Source organism: Engystomops pustulosus, chromosome 3, assembly GCF_040894005.1.
Source record: "Engystomops pustulosus chromosome 3, aEngPut4.maternal, whole genome shotgun sequence".
In the NCBI taxonomy this organism is placed as follows: domain Eukaryota; kingdom Metazoa; phylum Chordata; class Amphibia; order Anura; family Leptodactylidae; genus Engystomops; species Engystomops pustulosus.
The window spans coordinates 170,003,372-170,027,995 of record NC_092413.1 but is presented as its reverse complement, the minus strand read 5'-3'; the positions used below and the strand labels follow the sequence as shown (position 1 = coordinate 170,027,995).

At 41.8% G+C, this 24,624-nt stretch overlaps 1 protein-coding gene across 1 annotated transcript; it reads right to left on the bottom strand.

Annotated features, from left to right (window-relative positions):
* Window positions 1-9,694: 9,694 nt before the first annotated feature.
* On the bottom strand, window positions 9,695-24,495 carry SLC33A1 (solute carrier family 33 member 1). Its single transcript, XM_072142953.1, has 7 exons — window positions 24,305-24,495; window positions 21,998-22,762; window positions 16,782-16,972; window positions 12,810-12,994; window positions 12,551-12,668; window positions 11,543-11,758; window positions 9,695-10,487 (listed from the first exon to the last, which is right to left on the bottom strand). The coding sequence occupies exons 2-7, from the start codon at window positions 22,716-22,718 to the stop codon at window positions 10,314-10,316; spliced, it is 1,605 nt and encodes a 534-aa protein (XP_071999054.1). The 5' UTR covers window positions 22,719-22,762; window positions 24,305-24,495; the 3' UTR covers window positions 9,695-10,313.
* Window positions 24,496-24,624: the final 129 nt, after the last annotated feature.

Below are 24,624 nucleotides of genomic sequence, written 5' to 3'. Positions count from 1 at the left end.
GTAAAAAGCTGTGTTAACATTTTTATAGCTGCTTACACTTCAATTAAAAGTGGTTGGCCACTTATAACAAACTTTGACAGGGTAAGTATAAGATCCCAGGAGGGTTACCCTTGTCATATTGTAATGAATCCATTTTCCCCTCCATCCACCAGAATCCAGCAGGACAAAGAATGTCACAGGAAGCCCTGAGTCCTGCTGCCCAGTGAACAGCAAACTTCATCAGGCTGAGTATAATACGGGTGACCCTATTAGGGTCTTACCCTGTTAAAGTTTTTTATAACAACCATTAATGAAATAACTTTTTTTTTATTAAAAAGGAAAGTACAAAAAAGTAAGACACAAAAGGTATAAATGTATAACTGCAATAAATAAATACTTTATTTCTAGTTAATATTATTATTATTTTATATTACTAATCCTACTTTAATAATTAGATTCCTAACCCTACAGCTGTTGATCCAGAAGAAGGCAAAAAACCTGTCACAGGGAAAAATTCCTTCTTGACCCCGGGAAAAGGTGATCAGTCCTAGAACCCTGGATCACAGCCACTTACATGTTATTAATTATTATTAACAGCAATAAGCTACTAACTATAATAGTCTCATTGTTTTTTTTTAATTGCTACTATTAAGCAACTATTGCTAATATTAAACTATAATTGCAATTTTAGAGTATTAGTTTTAGACTATTACACTACTTTATTTAAATGATTGTTAGAATTTGATAATATTACTAATACAATTATGAATAATGGGGTCCCTAATATTAAACTATATTTGCAATTTTAGAACATTTTTACTAATGATTGCACTAACCTAGAATTGTGTTATTTTTGTAATTCTTTTGTTCCTATTACTAATATTAAATTATTGTTAGAATTTAACAATATTATTAATACAATTATCAATAAAGGGGTCCCTAACATTAAACTATAATTCTACTTTCAGACTATCACTAACTTTTAATGATATGGTCCCTAACCCTACAGCAGTTGATCCAGAAGAAGGCAAAAAAAAAACATGGCCACAAAAATTGGGAAAAAATCCTTCTTGACCCCGGCAAAAGGCGATTGGTTCTGGAACGCTGGATCAAACCCCTAAAATTTTTAATAAAGTTTTAATGAATTATTACTAATATTAAACATTTACTTTACTAAATGTGACTTTTTCCTAATTTTGAAACAATATTACTTTAAGTATTAGTTATAATTACTGTTCTATTATTTTTTAATCATCATTAGTGTTACGTTTATTAGGCTATTTATCTAAGTATAATTAATTTATATCTATATATTATAATTTTTAGAGACAATCAGGAGGATTGTCCTTAGTATGTCCCTCTTGCTCCAGATGCTGCAGTTGGCAGAATGGTAGATTATCACTTATACCAAGGCACTGGACATAAGCTTTTCCTTTCACAGAAGCCTTGGCCTTTTGCTGGATCCAATACACAATGAACTTGGTCAGAACCCAATAGAACAAACTGAATTATAATGGGATCTGGAAAGGTCCTGTTGAGGTTTTAGCCATATAAACAGCAATGTGCAACATCCCCCACCGGGGCCTAGCCTTTTATTGGGGGGCCTGGAGACAGCCGGGGCCCGGAATACCTGAGTGGCTGGCGGTTGCGGCCTAGGCACGCTAGTGTCACGGTGCTTGGTATGGGGACCGGAGGGCTGTCCTACAGCCTGGCAGGTCTCCAGCAGGTGGTGTTGGCAAGAAATGATGAGGGAGAGACTGTTACAGTGGTTCTCCCTGGGGCAACCCTTTGGGGTCTGGAGTATGAGTCCCTGTGTGGTGGATAGGGTGCTCGTGATGGTGACAGCCATAGTAGCAGGGACCAGACAGAGGCAGACGTTGAACAAAAGTAACTTACAGTTCTTTATTGGAACCGACAGGAACAGTAGGTAACGGGCCTTGACAAAAGGTAGAATGCTGGGGTTGCAGTTGGAGATGGAACCACAGGGATTGATCACCAGCCTGGATGCAAGGGCAGGCTGGGAGATAGATGTGTCCTAGTAGGATGCTTCAGCTTGTCCTGGGTTGCTTCAGATATCACCCTTAAAGGTAGGATGATATCCCTTTCCTCACTCACTAACTCTGCAGAGCTGCTCAGGCAATGAGCTGAGCTCTGGCTGCTCTCTGACTAACTGGTCAAATCTGGTCTGGTGTGCTAGCTGTACTGAGTCCAGCCTAAGGCTACATTCACACTACAGTATGGGGGACGTATATGCGGCCGATATACGTCCCCCATACACTCCTATGGGCTCACGGCCCTGTACGGGAGCGGTACGGTGCAGCACACGTGCGGCACCGTACCGCTCCGTAGCCCGGGGAAAGATAGGACAGGTCCTATCTTTCCCCATATTACGGCGCCGTGCGCCATTAGTTTCTATGGAGAGGGGCGGGGGTGAGCTGCGCTCACCTCCTCCTCCTCTCCCCGCGCTGCCGTGAGCCCGCCGTACTACGGTGCGGCGGGCTCACGGCAGTGTGAATTTAGCCTAAGACTGACTCAATTGATCTGTTCAGACTCCCTGGTCTGACTGAACTCTAGAACTTTCCTCACCAGGGGTTTTATTACTCCCACTGGTCAGGTGGTGGTTCCTCCTCTAATCGCATCCCAGCTCACAAATACAATCTATAACACATGTGATTGGTCAACACAGATTACATCACATAAAGAATTAACTCCTGCCTTACCAGGCAGACTCTACCCCTGCAGTGTTCCCCTGTGTTATGTAGTGTCCTGCTGTGGGGTTGAACATACCCTACACAGGCTGCAAGCTACATGGTGGGGCGCATTTGCAACAACCCCTCTGCCTTGCATCGGCAGGGGTGTTGCAAATGTTACTAAATATTGAACCTGGCTGCTAGATGAAGGTGTGAACATGGCCTTAAGTAATAGATGTACACGAAGAACTTTACCTAATCCGAAGCCGCTTGCTTGTCCAGTCGTATCCATAATATTCATCTTGTGTATAGTATCCAAAAATGAGCATTATTATTAAATAAGTTACTGTAAAACCCTTTCTTACGTCCTTTATATGAAAATAATAATAGAAGAGTTTCTCATTAGCCCCATAACAAGAGATTCTCCTACTCTGCTGAGACTATTTATAACAGTGCCCCCATTCCTCTGTATGGCCGCCAGGTAGTGCTACCTTGTACCTGTAGTGGCCTCAACAGGTAACATAGCGCCACCCGCTGCTTCCATTGGTGAAGACAGGTTTTACTGCTGACCTTCAGCAATGAAGTGTTTGGCTGCAGGTGTCTAGTATAGAGTGGAAGGATATGATAGGGGGCGCTCTCCTCATTACACTAATCTCCCAGCACATACCCAGGGCCCCACCTGCTACAGCTCCAGTTATATTTAGATACTCAGAAAATCCCATCTAGATGGAAGCTATGGAGCAGAGAATCATATCAGGTCACTGGAATACAGAGGCCCATGTAAATAACCTTATGTTACAAATTAGGTAAAATAATAAAATATTACGGGGAAATCCCTAGATATCATAATGACAAATCTATGAATATGGGATGCAGTGGGTTGCGTCACATTACCTGAAATCGCGCAGAGTCTCGCGGTTGTCTGTCTTCGCTCATCAATGAGCTCCAACAGACTGAAGACCACTGGTCAGTTATTTTTTTTTCAAAGAAAAATCCTGCAATCGTATTGGCCGTTCATCAGTATTTTTACTATGGTGACAGATGCACCAGCCAAGGGACAGGATGCTTTATCATATAACTGCTTGAAAGGTAGGGTGATGGCACATGTGACATTTTTGGGCTGTTTTTAAGCAGTCCGTCAAAAAACATGTGCGTTTTTGACAGGTTTGACCAATTATCTTAATTGAAACTTGTCAAAAACGCATGTGTTTTCAAAAAACGCATGCATCCCTGCTTAAAAACGGGCCAAAAATGTGTTCAAAACGCCACTTGTGCCATCACCCTAAAGCTCTAGGTGGATTATATTGTGATCACACAGCTGCTGGCATCACATACATGGACAGTAGAGATGATTGGATGTGCTTAGGGAAGTCTAAATAATAAGGGTTCCAAAAATATTATCATACATCCAGTGAAGAAAACCACCTCAATTTGCACATATCATTTGATGGGATAGGCCCTCTCACAGAATAAATATACAGAATACAGATTCAAGTGTCCAATGGAGACAGAAAATACATAAAAACCTCCTAAAAACACAAATAATGTTAGAAGGGACAAAAATCATGTATTTTATATCTGATAGCAAAAAAACAACACTGGGAGGTGATCCTAGACCCACACATCCATAGGCAACACCCTGTCATTCATAGCTGGATTATAATATGAGCCGCAGACTGGGGACCATTGACCACCCAAACCCTGTAGTGATACATAGACACTGCGAACCTATATTGTACTCTCTCAGGTGCCAGCAATTCATATTTAATACTGAATGCCTCTTTGGGATTTGGTATAATGAATGCCATTTCGTTTTTTCAGTTTCCATGATTACAGTGACAAAATAGGGGCTACTGGCATGTGTACTTGGCACCTCCATTGTAGATTGCGCTCCCCATTATTCAGCAGTCATGTGTTTTCTGGGGCTTTAAAAAACAGTTGTTTATTTCTAAAAACAGCTCCACTCCTGACCATGGTAGCAAGTAACCGCTATTAATTTCTAGGCAGCTGAGCTGTGATACCAGCAAAACCATGACCAGGTGAGGAGCTGTTTTTGAAAGATAGCAGTCATGTTTTCAGACAACCCCTCTAAGCATGACCCGTACTCAGCTCCAGTGTGATGCGTGCCAAAATCTACCTCCCGTTGTTATCGTGAGTTGTAAAAATTTAGGTAGATTTTCCAGTGTCTTGAAAAAAAGGTTCTATTATTGAACTGAAATTTGACAGTGATATTGACTAATACATCGCTATATATTTTTCACTGGTTTTTCTGCAACTATGTATTGGCACCACGTCATATGTAAAATGAATGTGATGTAAGGCCAATCCAGGGTCCATCAAAATCCATCATAATAAACCAGGGACACATACTCCTAGATCCAGGCACTGTGACTGTGGTAATCTTGTTATCCATGGCTTCCTTTCTACTCAAATAAACTTTTAAAATTATGCTAATGAGCCTGAGGGGCTCTGGGGGTTGTTTCCTGAGCTCCTCAGTGATGTCTTATTACAATTAGGGGACATGTTCTGCTCATTGTAACAACATGTGAAAAGCCCTGAGAGGCCCTGGAAACACCTTCCACCTCAGAGTCTCTCAGGGTGTGTTCACACGGTACGTTTTGGTTGCGTTTTCATTGCGTTTAAAACGCATTACAACAGCTGTGGAGAGGTGATTTGCCTAATTACTATTTACATTTGCAAATCATCTCTCCCCAGCTGTTGTAATGCGTTTTAAAACGCAAACAAAAGCGCAACGAGTGAACGCGCCCTCATTGGTACAATTTTAAGTTTATTTAAGAAGGAATGAGGCCATTGGTAACAAATAAAACAACATTACCACAGTCACAGTGCCTGGATATATTAGTAAGTTTCAATGGTTTATCATGATGGATTTTGATGGTGGTTTTTCTATAAGGGCACATCTTCTGACGAAACATCCTTTCTGTGACTCGGTGTCAGAATGTGTTTGCACATACACTCACCGGCCACTTTATTAGGTACACCTGTCCAACTGCTCGTTAACACTTAATTTCTAATCAGCCAATCACATGGCGGAAACTCCGTGCATTTAGGCATGTAGACATGGTCAAGACAATCTCCTGCAGTTCAAACCGAGCATCAGTATGGGGAAGAAAGGTGATTTGAGGCCTTTGAACGTGGCATGGTTGTTGGTGCCAGGAGGGCTGGTCTGAGTATTTCAGAAACTGCTGATCTACTGGGATTTTCACGCACAACCATCTCTAGGGTTTACAGAGAATGGTCCGAAAAAGAAAAAACATCCAGTGAGCGGCAGTTCTGTGGGTGGAAATGCCTTGTTGATGCCAGAGGTCAGAGGAGAATGGGCCCGGGGGCTGGTTCGAGCTGATAGAAAGGCAACAGTGACTCGCCACCCGTTACAACCAAGGTAGGCAGAAGAGCATCTCTGAACGCACAGTACGTCGAACTTTGAGGCAGATAGGCTACAGCAGCAGAAGACCACACCGGGTGCCACTCCTTTCAGCTAAGAACAGGAAACTGAGGCTACAATTTGCACAAGCTCAACGAAATTGGACAGTAGAAGATTGGAAAAACGTTGCCTGGTCTGATGAGTCTCGATTTCTGCTGCGACATTCGGATGGTAGGGTCAGAATTTGGCGTCAACAACATGAAAGCATGGATCCATCCTGCCTTGTATCAACGTTTCAGGCTGGTGGTGGTGGTGTCATGGTGTGGGGAATATTTTCTTGGCACTCTTTGGGCCCCTTGGTACCAATTGAGCATCGTTGCAACGCCACAGCCTACCTGAGTATTGTTGCTGACCATGTCCATCCCTTTATGACCACAATGTACCCAACATCTGATGGCTACTTTCAGCAGGATAATGCGCCAGTCCTAAAGCTGGAATCATCTCAGACTGGTTTCTTGAACATGACAATGAGTTCACTGTACTCAAATGGCCTCCACAGTCACCAGATCTCAATCCAATAGAGCATCTTTGGGATGTGGTGGAACGGGAGATTCACATCATGCAGCCGACAAATCTGCGGCAACTGTGTGATGCCATCATGTCAATATGGACCAAAATCTCTGAGGAATGCTTCCAGCACCTTGTTGAATCTATGCCACGAAGAATTGAGGCAGTTCTGAAGGCAAAAGGGGGTCCAACCCGTTACTAGCATGGTGTACCTAATAAAGTGGCCGGTGAGTGGATGTTATCACAGCCCAGCCCCTTCACAAACACCCAGGATCCTAAAAGCTCCAATCTCAGTTGCTCAACCCCTTGGGCACCGCAGTCAAGCATGGGGAGAGCACCTCTGCTACTCTGCCAATCGCAGGGTGCTGATAGTGTTGCATGGCAGCGTGGGGTCCATTGAAGGACTTTATGATGTGTACACATACATTATAAAGATAGTTAAGAATCACCCCTCTGACTAAATGTGCTTATAGATGATGATCTTAGCGTCAAAAATCATCACTGCCAGTAAAAAACAAAACAAAAAACACTGTATTGTGAAGAAATAAAAATCCTATTTTTTTTTTAGAAAATTCTAAATTAACTTATAAAATAAACACACAAGACTTATAATTTTTGTTTTCTTTAATATCGATATAACCATTTTAACAAAGATTCACCCCTTTGGATTTCCAGTTTAAGATCAATCAAGTATTTTAGGAAAATAGATCATTTATCTAATGATTCAGGTTGATACAAAAGGCTTCCTCCGATAGATTATTTCAACATAAATCATATCCTGCTTTATGTCCGATTAAAGATAATTATTTTTTTCTTACAAACATTTAAAAGCATAGAAAAAACAACAACACAGAAATGATAGTAAAATAAGCTTTGGATTTTCTGGTCCCAGCCCGTAGATATGTACGGAAGAGTAAAATATTACAATCTAGTAGTGATGTATAACCATAGGAACGTTTCAGTTCTTATAAATTCATGTTCTGAAATACTAAGTTATTGAGAGCTGTCAATATGACAGCACTGTATATCCTGCTATGCATGTTGTGTATACCAGCACATGTATATGGGCCGGAGCACCTGAACAGCAGCGCTAGAGGGCTACACAGTCTACATTACCTTCCTTCAATGGGAAGATCATTTTAGACAAGAAAGAAATAACTAACTATAACATGTAATGATTCATACGACTTGTATGTAAAGCTAGTTATACATATGAGAATTGTATAACCTTCCTTCTAGAGAAAATAAGGATTGGGCAGATAAATTTCAACTTTCTGATCCTTCTGTTCTTAGCCAAGCCTGGTGTGACCTGTAAGATTATTTTACAGCATTCTTTAAATGTTCAGCCGAACCAATTCCATAGATATTAGATTGGTGTTTGTTAAACCAAAATCAACTGGTATTGTGCACATACACATCAGGGCCATTGCACATGTAAACTACAAGAAACCCATTCTGTATGTCAGTGAGCAGGACCCACATAGGTCACAGTAAAGCCCACAGCCTTACAATGCTGTCTAGTAGCGAGTCCTAACCTTTCAGCGGTCAATATGGGCACTATGCCACATAGACCTTGCTCCTAGGACCAACAAGTGTGTAGCCCGCTAATGTCTACATCTTTTATATGCAATTTAGTTTTATAAAGCTTCCGTAGAAATGTTATTAAGGCTTTATGTAGACAAACAGTTTTTTTATGTCCACCTGCTATAGGTTGCTTCAATGGATAGCACATGGACACATACAGTTCTATGGACTCATGCACACGTACTTGTCAAAGCTGAAAACTCGGAGCAGGTCCTACCAGTTTTGAGACTCTAACAGTCTTCAACTTGCCATTGACTTTTGAGCAAACTTCACACGTCAATGTCTCAAGGGTCTCAAAGATCCATCGTCCGTGGCACAAGAAAGTACACATCCACGTGGAGGGAGCCTTACAAGAAGATGTTACAGTAGCTTTTACATTTACAGTACTGAAGGTGAAAAATATGGCAAATCTGTAGCAGAATGGAGTCTGCTGTTGAGAACTTGCACCATACTCCCTAATCTTTTCTAAACCTCATTGCCTTGGATCTGACTGTACCTTTCATAAAACACAAAATAATAGCAATAAATATTCCACATGTGAATATTCCTATATGGTACCATGACAAAGTTATAATAATAATCATCTTTATATAGAGCCATCATATTCCGCAGCGCTTTACAAATCAAGTTATAAGAAAATTAGCAACAGAAGCAACTAAAAAGATAATATTAATGAATGGAAGATATGTCACAATTAATAACATGCCTAAAGTTAGAATGAAAGGGTTTGGCTAGTTTTTATTCAGTGTGAGGCTACATTCACATCACATTGTAGCATATAAAAACATGCCTCTGCAGTGGGATATATGGTGTCCTGTTCTTTTCCCTCATGATGTCATTGTCCTTATATGGGCAGTGACATCACCAGGGACCTCCCAGAGCGTATGCTCAGCAAATGCCAGCGATGCAATACTGCGGCATCCGTCCCCATAGGCTCCCATGAGAGGATATTGTGCTGTTGTGTTTCCTGTATGATGTGACATAAACTGTACAGATGGAGGCCTAAAGAAAACTTCCTTCTGCCACTATAGGTCTATAGATATGCTCAGTTTTCCTTGCGTTTACACATATTCAATAAACAAGATGTGAATGGAGCTGTAATAGTGGATGAATGGGATATATGCCACATACAAATGTACAGTGCATGCAGTTTATGCATTTGCACGTCACAAAACTAGTGCAGATACAGATGTTCATTTCCAGGGTCTACTATTAGTAGCCATTTACTAGATGAGAAAGAAGATCTGAAGAACCATAGGTCCAATAAAAGAGCACAAAACTTTATGGCATTATATATTAGCAAGTGACAAATATCTTCCTTCATTCTCAAGGTAGGAAAAAAAGTCATAGATTGATGACCAACTGCTTTGTTGATGACAGCTTGGTGCTCCAGTTTTGCGGGTAAGCACAATCTCTTTGTATCATACATCACTATGATGCATGGAGTCCCGTGCTATCATCCATGAAATCTGGCCGTAATTCACAGACGCTAAAGTTGCAGATTTAGCTAGATTGACTATGAAGTACCAAATCTTTAAATTAACCGTCTTATGTCAAATAAATTCCATTTACCTCTAATTGAGAAGGTTTAACTGCAGTAAGGCCTCTTTCACACAGACATTGTGGGGATATATATCCTACAGCCCCATAGAAGGCTTTGGCGTCTGGCGGCAGTACAGTGACCACTCAGGGCTCCGTACCGTGCATGGGAAAATCATAGAGCATTCTCTATCTTTTCCCTTGTTTACAGTCGGTGCCATGCATTTCTATGGAGAGGGGAGGGGTGAGAAGCCATCATCTCTACACCTCTCCAGTACTGTATACCTGGTGAGCATACAGCAGTGTGAAAGAAGCCTAATACATATATACTCTTTTCTCTGCAACCTATATATGCAATGTCCATCGGGAATGTAATGCATAGAAAAGCTATAAAAATGAGTCAAATCTTTAGATAAAGAAAGTGATAAAATATCCAAATGAACTGCTGCAGCAGATTTCGGATTGTAATGTAGAAGGTAGCTCTGATTGTAGCCTCTCTGAAAATAGAAGGAAACACTAACATCCACCATAAAGTGGCAGAAATCTGTTCACAATGTGTTGTTCAGTCTTTAGTAGTAACTCCTCCGCCGGCATTTCCATGAGGATGGACCTTCATCTTGTAACTTCTTAAAAGCAGGTCCCAGAAATAGCCACCAGCAGAATCCAATGACGACACAGATAATGGACTCTACAAAGTAACCATCTAGTACAGTCACACAGGAGCCACCCAACTTTGCACACAACTGAAAAAAAGAAATAAAGAAACTTAATAAACTCTTTGATATTACAGGTTTACAAAACCTTACTCATTACAGAACTGGAGAGCAAATTGAGCAGATTGTATCACTAATTGTGGGAATACAATAACAATAGCTGGAAGACAACAAAAAGTAGGGTTTTTTTTCTCTGCGCAGAATTTGAGGCACACGGATCAGCCTCCTACAATGGGGCTAATAGCAGCATTAGGTCCACTGCAGAACCGTGGCAAGATATTATCCACAGCCATATCATTTATACTAGTATGTTGTAGAACAATTCACTATGGTTTTTTGGTCTCTAGGACAACTGGATTTTAAAAATGTTGGGATTGTCATGAGAACCAGGATTAACAATAAAGCTTCATTGCAGACACCTGTAATAACTGTTATAGCTGTTTATTGTAGCCCAAGGCTAAAGTACAATAAATTACCAACATCTAGAGGTCTGTTTGTTTCTAGGGGTTGTCTGTAAAAGTCGGGTGTTCAAAAATACTGAGGGCTGAGCTGGGGTGGGCTAGTTAAACATAATAAACATCTACTTTCCTCGTCAGGCGCTGCCGATATCCCGCGACGCGGTCAGTCTCTTCTGTGCGCTGGTTTGTATACAGGGGCGCACAGGGAGCTTCAGGCCATCCAACACCATCTCCCAGCACTTATAATGCTGAGAGATGGGGACGGATGGGAGGAGCCGGCCACATCGCGGACCGGAAGCTCCGTGTGCGCAGCTTCTGTGCCCCTGTAAACAAACAGGGGCACGGATCGAATGTTTAACTAGCCCACCCCAGCCCTAAGTAATTTTTAACAGCCGGATAACCCCTTTAAGTAGGGGACCGCTTCTATACAACTATACAAGGCAGAAAACTCATCCATGAGACATAAAAAAATCTGAAATAGTCTTTATATGCATTTATAGCATCTCATATTTGCATATATTATCTTAAAGTGTCAGAGGACATAAGGCTTAAATGCACTATAATGTTCCAATATTTTGTCAGGGTGCCTGGACAAGGCTACATTCATTTATCCAAAGACAGATTTACCTCCGCAGCGTCATGGTCTACACAGCTCTGTCCCTCTGCTCCAGTACATTCTTTACTTGTTAGATGGTCCACAAGCCAAAGAGCCACGGTAGCCGGCCAGTTTCCTCCAAGATTAGAAACCGTGTTCAAGAGAGTCATATACGTTCCTCCGATGAGGGGGTCACTAACTTTGGCATTAAAAGCCATGATTGCTACAAACATGCTATACAGCGCTACCTGGGAAGCAAGAATGGAAATGCAACTTTATATTTGAGCACATGAACTGCTGAAAGTCATCGCTCCTCCTCCTGTGACAACACAGGTCTCTGTCTGGTTGCAGTGGTCATTTCACCAGCGATGAGACTGGGAGCTGTATAAAAGGCATTTTATTTTTTCATCTTACCCCTGACCCAGTCCCCACAGAGTTTTCTGGGGACACAGGAAAACCCATTTAATGCAGTACAAAATCCTGGGGGTTTACCAGAGCCCCAAAGTTCTGTAACTTTACAGGCTGTTACACTGTGCAGGAGCACTTCCCCCCTCCTACTTTGTGCTGAAACTTCCTCTGCTGCAGTGAAATTAAATCAGCAAGAGGGTGGGGGGAAAGTGTGGAGCAGGAGACAACTTAACATGCTGAATCTTCAGCATAGAGAGGCTCTGGTAACACCCCCAGGAGCCCTTCAGGCTCATTTGTATAATTATTAAAGTTGATTGTAGAAGGAAGGAGGCCATAGATAACACATATAAGAAGATTACCAAAGTCACAGTGCCGGGATCTATGAGTAGGACTGCATTTACACTGACGTATGGTCGCCCGGCTACAGCAGGCTCGCTGGAGAGGAGGAGGGGTGAGTGCAGCCCGGCCGTACAAACAGGGAAATTTAGAGCATGTGTTGTCGTCTATGGGGCCGTATTACGTTATGTGCCCGGATATATATGTCCCCACAACGGTCGTGTGAATGGGGCCTAAGTGGCCCTGGTTTATTATAAATTATAACTGTGAAAAAGGTGATAAAAATGTATAGTCACCTGATGTAAGGCATAGCTCAGCAGGAGAGTAAAGTAGTAGTATAGAGGGAACCCTCCCTCATGGCTTACATGTGGCGTCCACCAAACTAAGAAGGCAAATTCTAGGCCCATAAGTAACCTGCAACACAATCATGGAAGGTATGAAAGGATTATTGCATAGCAAATAGATTTCTTCTGTTCATCAATAATAATTAACTTTGTAGCTGATTGTGGTGGTCAGTTGTTTAGAGGTAATACCGTACTGTTTCTATGCACTGACCTGAAAGGCATGGCTTTGTGGAAGACATTGAGTGGCTTGGGTCCTGCGGTGTATTTGCTGATTATCAATGGCAGTAGTATTTGTAGAGGGACCATAGGGACCGCCAGAAGAGCCAAATGTTCTTTGGGAACTCCCCTTTCTACCAGTTTGAGACCAGTAACCGCATCAGCTGCTGAAAATCCAATCTGGAAGAGACACGGATTTGCTAGTAAAGTCTAATCAAGTGCACTGATACACAGGAATACTGCAGTGTGAAACAAAATACTAAGGATTTTACACTATATTTAGTGATTATAAATTAAATCTACTATATACTGTATGTGCCATGATGACAGGGCAGTAGTATCCATGCTATGTCACGTCACCTAGAACTCCTACCTAGAATACAGGGAGAAACAAGGTCTCCTCAGACACATGTGTCAGGAAAATTAATATCTTTTTGTTTTATAGGGAATTTTGGATCTCTACACCAGGACCCACAAAGATGTCTCTTTCCTAATCTAATGCATCTTGCAGTCCCGTTTTTGTGGTTTTCTGGCCCCAAATACATGCCGTTTGTCAACTGTTTGCAACCCATATGCCACGTAAACTGATTGTATCCACAGAAACCTACCTTCTGGGCAAACAAATGCCAAAATGGTCTGTATACAGTGGACAAAACCGTATGTAGGCTGTTTTTTTTTGTACTCCCATAGACTTCTATGGAGAGACCTACGACAAAACCTTCAAAAAACTAGGACATGTTAGGGTGATGCCACACATGGCGTTTTGAACCCGTTTTTGGTCCGTTTTTAAGCAGTCCGTTAAAAAACGCATCCGTTTTTGACCATTTTCAATCAAGATAATTGGTAAAACCTGTAAAAAAACGGATTCGATTTAAAAAAACTGATGCGTTTTAAACGCATGCAGTTTTTAACGGACTGCTGAAAAATGGACCAAAAACGGGTTCAAAATGCCATGTGTGGCATCACCCTTAGGCTAAAGGCACACTACTGTGTGCGGTGCTGTGATCTGGCCACACGATTTGCAGCCAGATCACGGCGGCCATTGTAATCATTGGAGGCTAGACACATGGTGCATAAGGTAAAGCAAGACCTCCCCTTGCCCAGTTTTGCAGCGTGGCCGCCTAGCTTTCACTTCCTATGGAGAGGGGAGGGGTGAGAGCGGTGACCAGATACAAAAACGTATTTCCTATATTTTTTTTATTTTTTTTTGGGTTAAGTATTTCCTATTAAAGTGAGTGGGGCCGTTCATTAGATGAAAAAAAAAAAAAAAATTGGGGTGGCTGTTTTCACAAAAAGATGGTCGTTTGCATGAGGCCTTAAACCAACAACATGGCAATCCAAATGTCTGTTGACTCTTCTCATATACTTTTATAGCTCAGTTAGAAACAATGGTTGGCATAAGAACACTTCTAGTCCCCTAGCCACAGAAGTGAGCAAACAAGTCCTGCTGCAGACGGTACAAAGAGCACACACCGGGTACATATGATTGCATTTCATAAAACCTGTCAGGAGGTGTTAGCTGGATAAGATACTGCACAGAGAAGGAACATTTATTGCTGGATGTAGACTGGCAGCTTTTGAGCAGTTTTGAGCCAGTTGTGACCACAATGGAGTTTGGTCCATGAAACTCACTTCATGCATTTGTAGGATTCATTGTACAAGCATAGAATCACTGGTTCGGTCTTGAAAATCACAGAAATGCACAGGCTGCGGTCACACATTTGGGCAGATTTATCATGCTGTCTGAAAGTCAGAATATTCCTGGTTGCCCATGGAAACAAATCACAGCTCAGCTTTCATGCTTTTAATACTATGTCACATGCCGGGTGCGGGGGCATGGAGAGGGCTCACGGGCACCGTCATCGGGGAGCGACGATCCATCGCCATTACTGCCTCGGGTCTTCCGAAGACCCGAGGCTGCTTTGTGTTAACGTATTCATTACAATGTGCTGTAGTATGGCAGTATATGATAGATTAAAGTACCCTAGAGAGTCTTAAAAATAGTAAAAAAAAAATGATAATAAAAAAAACCCTAAAAACTTAAATCACCCCCCTTTCCCTAGAACTGATATAAATATAAATAAACAGTAAAAATCATAAACACATTAGGTATCGGCACGTCCGAAAATGCCCGATCTATCAAAATATAACGGTTTTTCACTCGGCTTAACCCCATAATGGAAAATAGCGGCCAAAGTCAAAAATGGCACTTTTTTGCCATTTAAAAAAAAATTTCTATAAAAAGTGATCAAAAGGTCGTACAGTCCTAAAAGAATGATAACATTGTAAACGTCATCAAAAGCCGCCAAAAACGACACCTCCAAAAGCTCTGTATACCAAAGTATAAAAAGTTATTAGTGCCAAAAGATGGCAAAATCCCCAATTTTTAATTTTAATTTTTGTAAATGTATGAAAACATTATAAAACCTATACAAATTTGGTATCCCCGTAATCGTACCGACCTAAAGAAAAGAGTAAACATGTCATTTGGGGCATACAGTGAAATCTGTAAAATCCAAGCCCACAAGAATACAGCAAAAATGCGTTTTTTTACCAATTTCACTGCATTTGCAATTTTTTTTCCCGCTTCCCAGTACACGGCATGGAATATTAAATTTGTTACGCAGAAAATAAGCCATAACACAGCTCTGTACATGGAAAAATAAAAAAAGTTATAGATTTTTGAAGGTGGGGAGTGAAAAATGAAAACCCAAAATCAAAAAAGGGCTCCGGTGGCAAGGGGTTAAAAAACAGAGTGAACTTTTTAAAGTATTAATGTTAAAGGAAATCTACCATTTGATTTGGTGCATTATGAACCAAGCATACCTACAAAGCTACACTGATGCAGAAACATATCTTATTGAATCCCTAAGCCGAGTGGTTTTGCTGAAAAACAATTATTATAATGAAGCTCTGTGGCTCCTGTACCTGGCTCTAGGAGCTTCTCCTCTTACATTAAGTATCTACTGGGTCCGAATCGCATTTTTCTGCCAGGTTTCCCGAATTTTTCCGATTTGCGCCAAATTGCCCCGGATTGTTGCGCATCGGCACTGGCTTTCACGCGAAAGAAATCGGGGGGCGTGGCCCCCGGAAACCTGACGCAGGAGGTGGATTCCGGCAGACTTCAGCGCAGCAGACACCTAGTGGACATCGGGCGCATGACCGTAGTGAATCCCGGCAGAACCCGAATCAGCGTCAGAGAACGCGCCGCTGGATTGCGACTGGACCGGGTAAGTAAATCTGCCCCAATGACTTTTGGCTTTTCCTTGGCTGTAGCTATAATCATCAACATTAACATAAATAAACACAAAAAGTTCAGTCTGTTTGTAATGACTATATAATATATACAAGTTTCACTTTTTGAATAGAATTACTGAAAAAAAAAAACTTTTGCTTATACCCTAACTTATTGAGAGGCACTTGTATGTGGCCAGAAATCTGCATGTCTGTGGTGCAGAATTCTGGTGCAAGAAATAAGTCAGAACGCGGCTGGTAAAGAATGGTCGACGAGCTGTGGGAGATTTTTTGCACTCAAATTTTTTTTAACCAAGAAATAAGTCAGCATCTAGATAAATAATAATCTTCATATATATAGCGCCATCATATTCTGTAGCGCTTTATAACTTATAGGAGTCATATACAAATAATATTACATTACAGAGTGAAAACACAATCATATGGAACAATAGGACTGAGGGTCCTGATCACAAGAGCTTACAGTCTAAGAGGAGGAAGTGGTGACAAGAGGTACAAGTGCTTGTATAATGGTCCAGCCATTCTTCATAAAGGAACAGAATAAAAATAAAATCTGGTTAATCATATTCCATATTTGCAAACCTTGTAGAACGCCAGAGCCTTTCCGAATAAAGTCTAGATCTTTGGAGACAATATTTCAGGCTGCCATTGAGTAGGACAGCATGAATCTGACAGTGTACAGCAATGATTACAGGCCATATCCTCTACTCACTTTAGCTGTAAGGATCATGAGGCAGAATTTCAGGACAGCGGGCATCTTGACAATGCTGAGCAGTAAGCCGTACGCCTCCTTGACACTTTGTGTCTCTTCTCTGTTAACCCTCGCATTCGTGTGTTCCTTCTTCAGCAGAGCCACTAAAGTCGTGGTCACAAGAAATACTGCTCCCCAGAAGAACAAGAAGTCTGCAAGATCAGAACAAATGTTATACATATAAGCTGATATCACAGCGAGAAGGAAAACGTATATCTATATGAAGTGGCGCGGTCACTGCTGTGGACAAGATGCCTCCAGCAAACAACTGGATCATATATTACTTTCTGTAATCTGCATTAGATAAATGGCTTGTAATGGGCAATTGGACATTAATTTTTAATGCAGGAGGACAATTTATGTAAATGACCTGTAGGCTTAAGGCAAACCATCTCTAATGTGGATGAAGTGTCAGCAACTAAAACAATGTAAGCTGTGGTCAGGAGAAGCCGCCTTATACACAGATTTCTTACATATTCCTGTAACACTATTACCCCTGTATTGTAATATATTAGAAGCGATGGTGAAATCACACCGCCTCACGTATCTTACACCACACACCTCAGGCGCTTGTCTAGTAATATTTATCATATGGTGCAGTCTAACCTCTAATGTTTAACCCCTTCTTACATACTGTATCTTAGGTCCCTATTCATCTTAATTGTCCTTTCATTCACTTGATCACGGCTAAAAGTATCTACTATTCCGGTGGTATTTGTAGGGAATTCAGATTTTTTTATTTTTTTACTGCACGAAATAAAACAACATACTGAGGAATACCAGGAATACCATGCAATGGAAACTAGAAAAATACAAAAATTATACCGCACACACTACATTTTTTTTTTTACCCATTTATAGGAGACTGATACACTCATTTTTTAAGAGCTGTCCTGCTCCACTCCCCATCCACCTAGCATGGAGGTGTTGTAGTGGGGAAATAAATTGCGATTGGAAGTGTAAGGCTGCGTTCACACGTTGCATTTAAAATGTGTTCCTATTGAGGATAAACTCCTGAAGGCAGATGTGTTTAATCATAAACCCTTGCACGCAGGAACTAGCGAGGCCGCAGTCACCTGTTCCGCTAGCGTTGAGTTCATAATTCAATGCTAGTGCACAGGGGACGGGCCTCGGGCCAATCGCATATGCGTTTCTAGGAAATACATGCGATTGTTACCCACCCCTGGTGTCTTGCATTTAAACAATACAAGACACCGGGGTCTGGTTACTGATTGCACGTGTTTTCGTGGAAACACATATGCGATCGGGCCGTGTCGCGCACCCCCAACTAGCATTGTGCTATGAACATGATGCTAACGGAACATGCGACGTGTTTGTAAACACAATTCAAAAGCAATGTGTGAATGCTGCCCGAGTTTTCTAGATGACATTGGACTGATCGAGTTAAGCTGCCAAATGTACCTGTAAGGACCCGTTCACATCTCTGTTAGGCCTTCGGTCATTTTCTTCTGTTATTTTGAACACGCAGAACATGTGCAGGTCTTCCCATTACCTCTGGACAGCCTTGTCCCTGCTCTGGGTTTTACCAATCCTGGTTTTGGCTCAACATAATCGAACATAAATGAAGACTGAACTGATGTGAACTGATGTGAACTGACCCTAGGCTATGCGCTGCGTGCAGTTTATAACCTGAAAAAAGTCGCGGTCATGTGAATAAAGCCTAAACTCTTATCTCTGACTACATTTTGTTATTTTTTAAAGTCAGCCCTGGAGGCAATTGGACAGCTCAGGAAAATGACATTGTAATGGACATCTGCCAGTACCATCTGAACTCAGCTTGTTCTCCATGTGAAACTGACTTTTCAGGTTTGACCAGTGATGAGCTCTACGGTATTACGAGTGTTGGGTAAATAAGGATTAAAGGGGTGTTACAGTTAAATGGGTCCCACCACGCTGCAAATGGTTAAAAAAACAAACAAAACAAAAGACCTTGTGGGAGAGCAGCATCAAGCACCAGCGCATGGTAAAAGCCCTGCACCTCTGCCACCCTGGAGGCTCCTGTCTCCCGATATAACTGATGGGTGGCTGCGTGGTCATACTATTTTATGTCAGGCCCTGAGCTATCTGTGTCATCTGTTCTATAAACGGTGCCTGAACAGATGTAGTTGCGGTTCAGGAACACCCCGCGCCAATCAGCATGGCTTCCTTCATACCCATCTACACCCACCTAGCATGGAGGTGGTGTAAGAGGAGAAATGAAGGGGTTGCAATTATTTCAGGGCTTGGACACCAGAATACTGCTCTACAAGCCCTGATAAATCTCCCCACCTCCAAAAACTCTATTGCTACTGCTTCTTTCACTGCCCCTTCCCTACACAGCAGACAATGGCTGACAATTCCCTCTCAGAGAATCATTCGCCACAACTGTGACTTACCTCAACCACTGTGGCACCGTACCGTCCCGTAGCCTGGAGAAAGATAGCACATGTCCTATCTTTCCCTGGAGTACGGTGCCGCGCGCCATATATCCCTATGGAGAGGGGCGGGGGCGAGTAGCACTCTCCTCTTCTCCCCGGCGCCAACGTGTGCCTGCCGTGCTACACACGTGTGTGCGTGAATTAAGCCTTAGGACTGGAAAACCCTTTTAACTATCACATAAAGCAATGTTATGCAACTTCTTATTCTAAATTGTATTTCTGTTTAGAAGAGCTGCACTTCTAGCCATCAAGTAGATTTATAACATGATAACATGTGGCGTTTACTTTGCTTTTTTTAAACCCAATACAAGTGGAGTGGAGAATTGTCTTATTAAATTGCTGTTAACATTTGCCTTTACAAAATGCAATGTTAACACTGTTTTGTTAACAAATGCATCAAATAAAAAAAAAATGCCGCACCATGGCATTCCCCAATGGCACCACACAGGCCAAGCCGTTTTCATACACAATGGGTGTACCCATGATCGGTGGGATCACGGATGTTAACCATTCAAATGCACCTGCATGGGCGCCACCATTTTGGGCCGGATCGCTGCCACCTGTGAGGGGGGCCATGGCGATCTTTTCCTATGACAGCTGGCAGTGAGACTCTCTATGTCAGACTCTCGGGGTGCATTCACATGTGGCATTTCGGTTACACTGAAACGCATGCGTCAAAATGCTTGCATTTTCAAATGTTACTATGTGTTTGGGAGCTTTTTCTTTATTGTGTTAGTGTAAGCAGCTGTGAAAATGTTTACAAAGCTGCTTACACTTCCAGAAATGAAGACAAACAGGTTTAAATGCATAGTAACATTTGAAAACACATGTGTTTCAATGCGACCCGAAACGCCACATGTGAACGCACCCTCATGTCACTGAGCACGATCTATGACAGTATGCCGGAGGCTAGAAAATCCCTACATACTGCAATACAGGCAGTACCGGGGGGGTAATGTGCAGGTTTGTTTTAAGTTGGAACTGTACACTTTATAATTGTAGCTCCAGACAAAATTTTTTGGGTCTCTGTGACGATTGGATTTTAAAAATGTTGGGTTGTCATAAGTACCAGGATTAACACTAAAGCTTCATTGCAGACACCTTTAATATAGCTATTTATTGTAGCCTAGGGAGAAAAGTACAGTAAATTACCAACATTCAGAGGTCCGTTTGTAACTAGCGGTCGTCTGTAAGTCGGGTGTTCTTAAGTAGGGAACCACCTGTACTACAGTATTGCAGTATATGGCAAGATACATCAGACCACCTAAGGTTCAAGCACCCTAAGGGTCTAAAATTACGTATAAATTTGTACACAAGTACAAACATATAAAAACGGTTATTCCGGCAGTGAACCTGTAATGGAAAAGGGTGCCAAAATGCCACCAATTGCCATTTTGCAACACAAAGATTTGAATAGAAAATCATGAAATTGTCGTACAGTCCCCATAATGGCAGCAATGAAAACGTCATCTCATTCTCAACTCACACCTTTCACAGCTGCATGCACCAACACATGAAAAAGTTATTGGCCTCAGAATGTCAAAGTGAGGCCAATAAGTGAGGTTTTATTACAAAAACTTAATAAAACCTATATAAATTTGGTATCTCCATTTTTGTAGTGACCCAAAGAATAAAGGGGAGGTGTCATTTGGAGCCCACAGTAAGAGCTGTATATACAGAGCCCAAAAGAAAATGGAAAAAGTATCCAGCACTCACGATTTAGGTGAAGAAATCCTTTTCTTTATTGGTTAAAATCCGACATAGCGATCACAAATTCAGATAAATCGTAATGTTAGCAATCAACACGTTTAGGAATATAGCCTTAGTCATGAGATCATGGCAAAGGCTATATGCCGAAAAGCGTCGATCGCTAACACTACGATGTACCTGAACGGATTTTAACCAATAAAGAAAAGGATTTCTTCACCTAAATCCTGAGTGCTGGATCCTTTATCCATTTGAAGTTGCTGTAGCAGCCCGAAGCAGCCTTGGGCTTTCCCTGTGCTCCAGGTGAAGATAATCATTAACCTCTGTGGAGGTCAACCACGGATGTTAAAGTTTGGACCCCAAAAGAAAATGGCGCAAACTGTTTTTTTTTTGTCAATTTCTTTTCCAGCTTCCCAGTACACAGTATGGAATATTAAAGGAAACCTGTCATCAGGAGCAGTTTTTCAGGCTCCTCCATGTCCCCATAGAGAATAATGTGCCAAATTGATTGTATATTAAAATTGTCTTTTTCCGATAAAAAGAAAAAAGTTAGATGAAAGTTTACCATATTCTCTGCAGAGCTGTCTCCCAAGGTAGTGGCCAGTGAAAAGCTGTCCTCCCTCCAACCCTTGGGAAACCGCTCTGACATGCGTCTATTTGAAATAGAAGGAAAATGGGAGTTTTTCAAAATAAATTGAAATAGACGAATGACGGAGCAGTTTCCGGGTGAAGGGAGTACTGTTTCTCACTGGCCACTCCCATGGGACACAGATGAAAAAAAAAACCTCTCTTTGCAAAGCTAACTTTTCTTTTTATCGGAAAAGACAATTTTATTATAAACACACTTTGGCAATGTGCACCCAGCAATCCTGAGAATGAGGGTCCCATTCTCATTTAAAGGTGGAGCAGTGGGATGAGAATGCGCCTTGCTAGGCCCATTGATTGTAGGGTAGTATCGGAAATTCATAGCCATCACTGAGAGGATGCCTATTAGGCAGGTGCTATGGGTATAAGCAGGAATAAATGTCATACCTGGAAGGGTCACCATTCCCTTAGGCTGTGGTGTAGATCTTAGGTATTTGTTGCAAAAGTCTGCAGATTCAAGAGCTAGGAACAGAACATTCCCCATGAAATATCCAGCCGTCTGGCCAACAGAGTTACATGTAGATGCATAACCTACATTTTCCCTAGAGAGCATGGTCAGCGCCCAGCCATCCACAGCAATGTCCTGCGTGGCAGCCAGAAATTCGAACAGGAAAAAAGTTGCGGTAAGAGCCAACATATCTGGTCCATGTTCTCCAGCGAGGAGGTCATCCACTGTCAGAGACAGGTACATCATAAATAATCCTATTAAATACTGTGTAGGAACCAACCAGGATTTTCTGCGGCCAAACCTCTTGATGTACAGAGAGTCCACTAGTGGTGCCCAGAGCAGCTTCAGGCTGAAAGGCCAGAATACAAAGCTGAAAATAGCTTGGTCCGTATAACTTACACTTTTACCCTGGAGAATTAACGGAATACTACCAGCCAGTCCTAAAGGAATCCCCTGCAAAATGTACAGGAAGAGCAGTAGGAGGATATTCCCCAGCTCTCCCTTCAGGCCTGCGAGTCCTCTATGTACAGGCGCTTCTGAGTCCTGTAATAATGTCTCCCTGTCTCCTTCCTCCTCATCCTGACAGTTCTGGTCGTTACTGTTCATCGCAGAAAACTGGTAATTCTGTCGGCGCTGTCTGCTGTCCTTAGTCTGAGTCATGTCTTATTCTTTTCTTAAGGTGTTTCTGTTCTGGAATTTTAGACCTAAGGAGAGAAGAAATAAGTCAGAAGATAATTATATATCTAAGTGTCTTTGAGGTTCTACCAACAGGCAGAGCTCCCAAACCACATTTAATTGTGCCAAGAAGATGTCCAGAATAGTGGGGCAGATTTATCACTAGGCAGGATCAGACGCCAGTTTTCTAGAGTGTCTTAGGGGCTCAATGGATGTCCTTTGCACATTAGATGTATTATAGTGGCTTACACATCTGGAGAATATATGTGACTTTGGCTTAAAACTTAAAATTTGGCACAAGTAGTCCCTTGTCCTATGCCAGAAAGGGGCTGAAATGGACCTGTGAATTTGTGCTCTACATACATCGAACACATTAGGATCCGTATGGTAAATTTGGATTAAGCTGCCTAAATAAAATGTAGGGTGGGTTGGCTCAATCTCACAAAAGTGGCATATTTGGCAAAAATCAGCAGATTTCACAATTTTAGTTCAATTTGAAAACTGAGGTAATTTTAACACATCCCACTAAACAGCTTTTGATTTTAATTACTAAAAACATGATCTTGCATCTAGATGTGGATACATACACATTATTGTGCCCCCTGATGTTCCTTTAATTACCTGGTATATCATCCATATCAGTTTACATAAAATCTGTATTGCTTGTTGAATACATCCAATGACAGGCTGGAACATTTACCAGTGTGTAGGTATATCATTGGTTACAATGTAAATAAGCATTAAAAATACTGACACAAAATAACAGGAGGACTTTTTTTTTTTTGTTTAACATTCCTATATTGGAGGTTCAAAAAAATACAGCGTAAACCACCATCCATAGCAGCTTGGAGTGAAATGCAAGCACATAGGAATTCCCAAAATCTCCATAACAAACAAAGAAAGACAAAAGGAAACAGAGAAGTTGGGTCATGTACAAACAGATTGCTTAATCAACGGCAATACGTCTCTGTGAGCATCATGCAGCCGAAAACAGCTTCTATAACTATCAGCTCATCTGATGGTAGAATCTTTACAAAGTTCATAAAGGGGTATCTGTATATATAGCAGAACTGTATAACCTGAATGGCTCAGAACTGATGAGAGTGATAGTCCTGGGGATGATGGAGCCCTGCCAGGGTCTTTCTATGCCCATCTACAGCATATGTCAGGCATGTAGGTGATTAGTTGGTAGATGCCAGTGTTCATGGCACTGGTGTGAGTTCTGCCATCAGAGTACAGGCTGCTGCAGCTGCTTCGTGCAGAATATTAATGGTTGTAGTTCCTGCAGTCCTCATTATGGTCAGCTAACACTTTCCACAAAACCTGTTTCTCATTGAGGGAGGAAGAACCTTGCAAATATTTGCAAAATTCACCCCAGAGGTCACTATATATGACACACAGACTACTAGTACATAGGCAGATAGTACATCCGTATATATCGTGGTATATTCAGTGCTAGGAGTCCTGATGGGAGTGCTACTCCTGCTATTGGGGGCCCGGGGTATGTAGGCAATGCAGGTGATAAGACAGTAGATGGAGAGGTAGTTCAGGTTCTCAGCCCGGTCTCTTACCTTGTACTGACAGCTCATCACTACCATCTCTCGCCGGCCAGCCTGCTAAACTCGTCCGGCCTAGAACAATTTCTTATCCTGGAAACCCTTCCGGAACCAAGTGTTCAGTATTTTGCTTCCAGGGGAAGTCATTTCTAAGAACACATACTCTCCCAATCCGATTTTGCTGTACCTACAGAGAGGTCTGGTTCTCGCGTATGGTCTACACGTGACAAGATGTAGAGGACGCCATGATTAGTGTGGGCAGGGACTTCTTGGTATAAAATTATGTTGACTGGACTCTCAGAAACTCTGTAGTATGAAGCGTATTAGTGACAGTA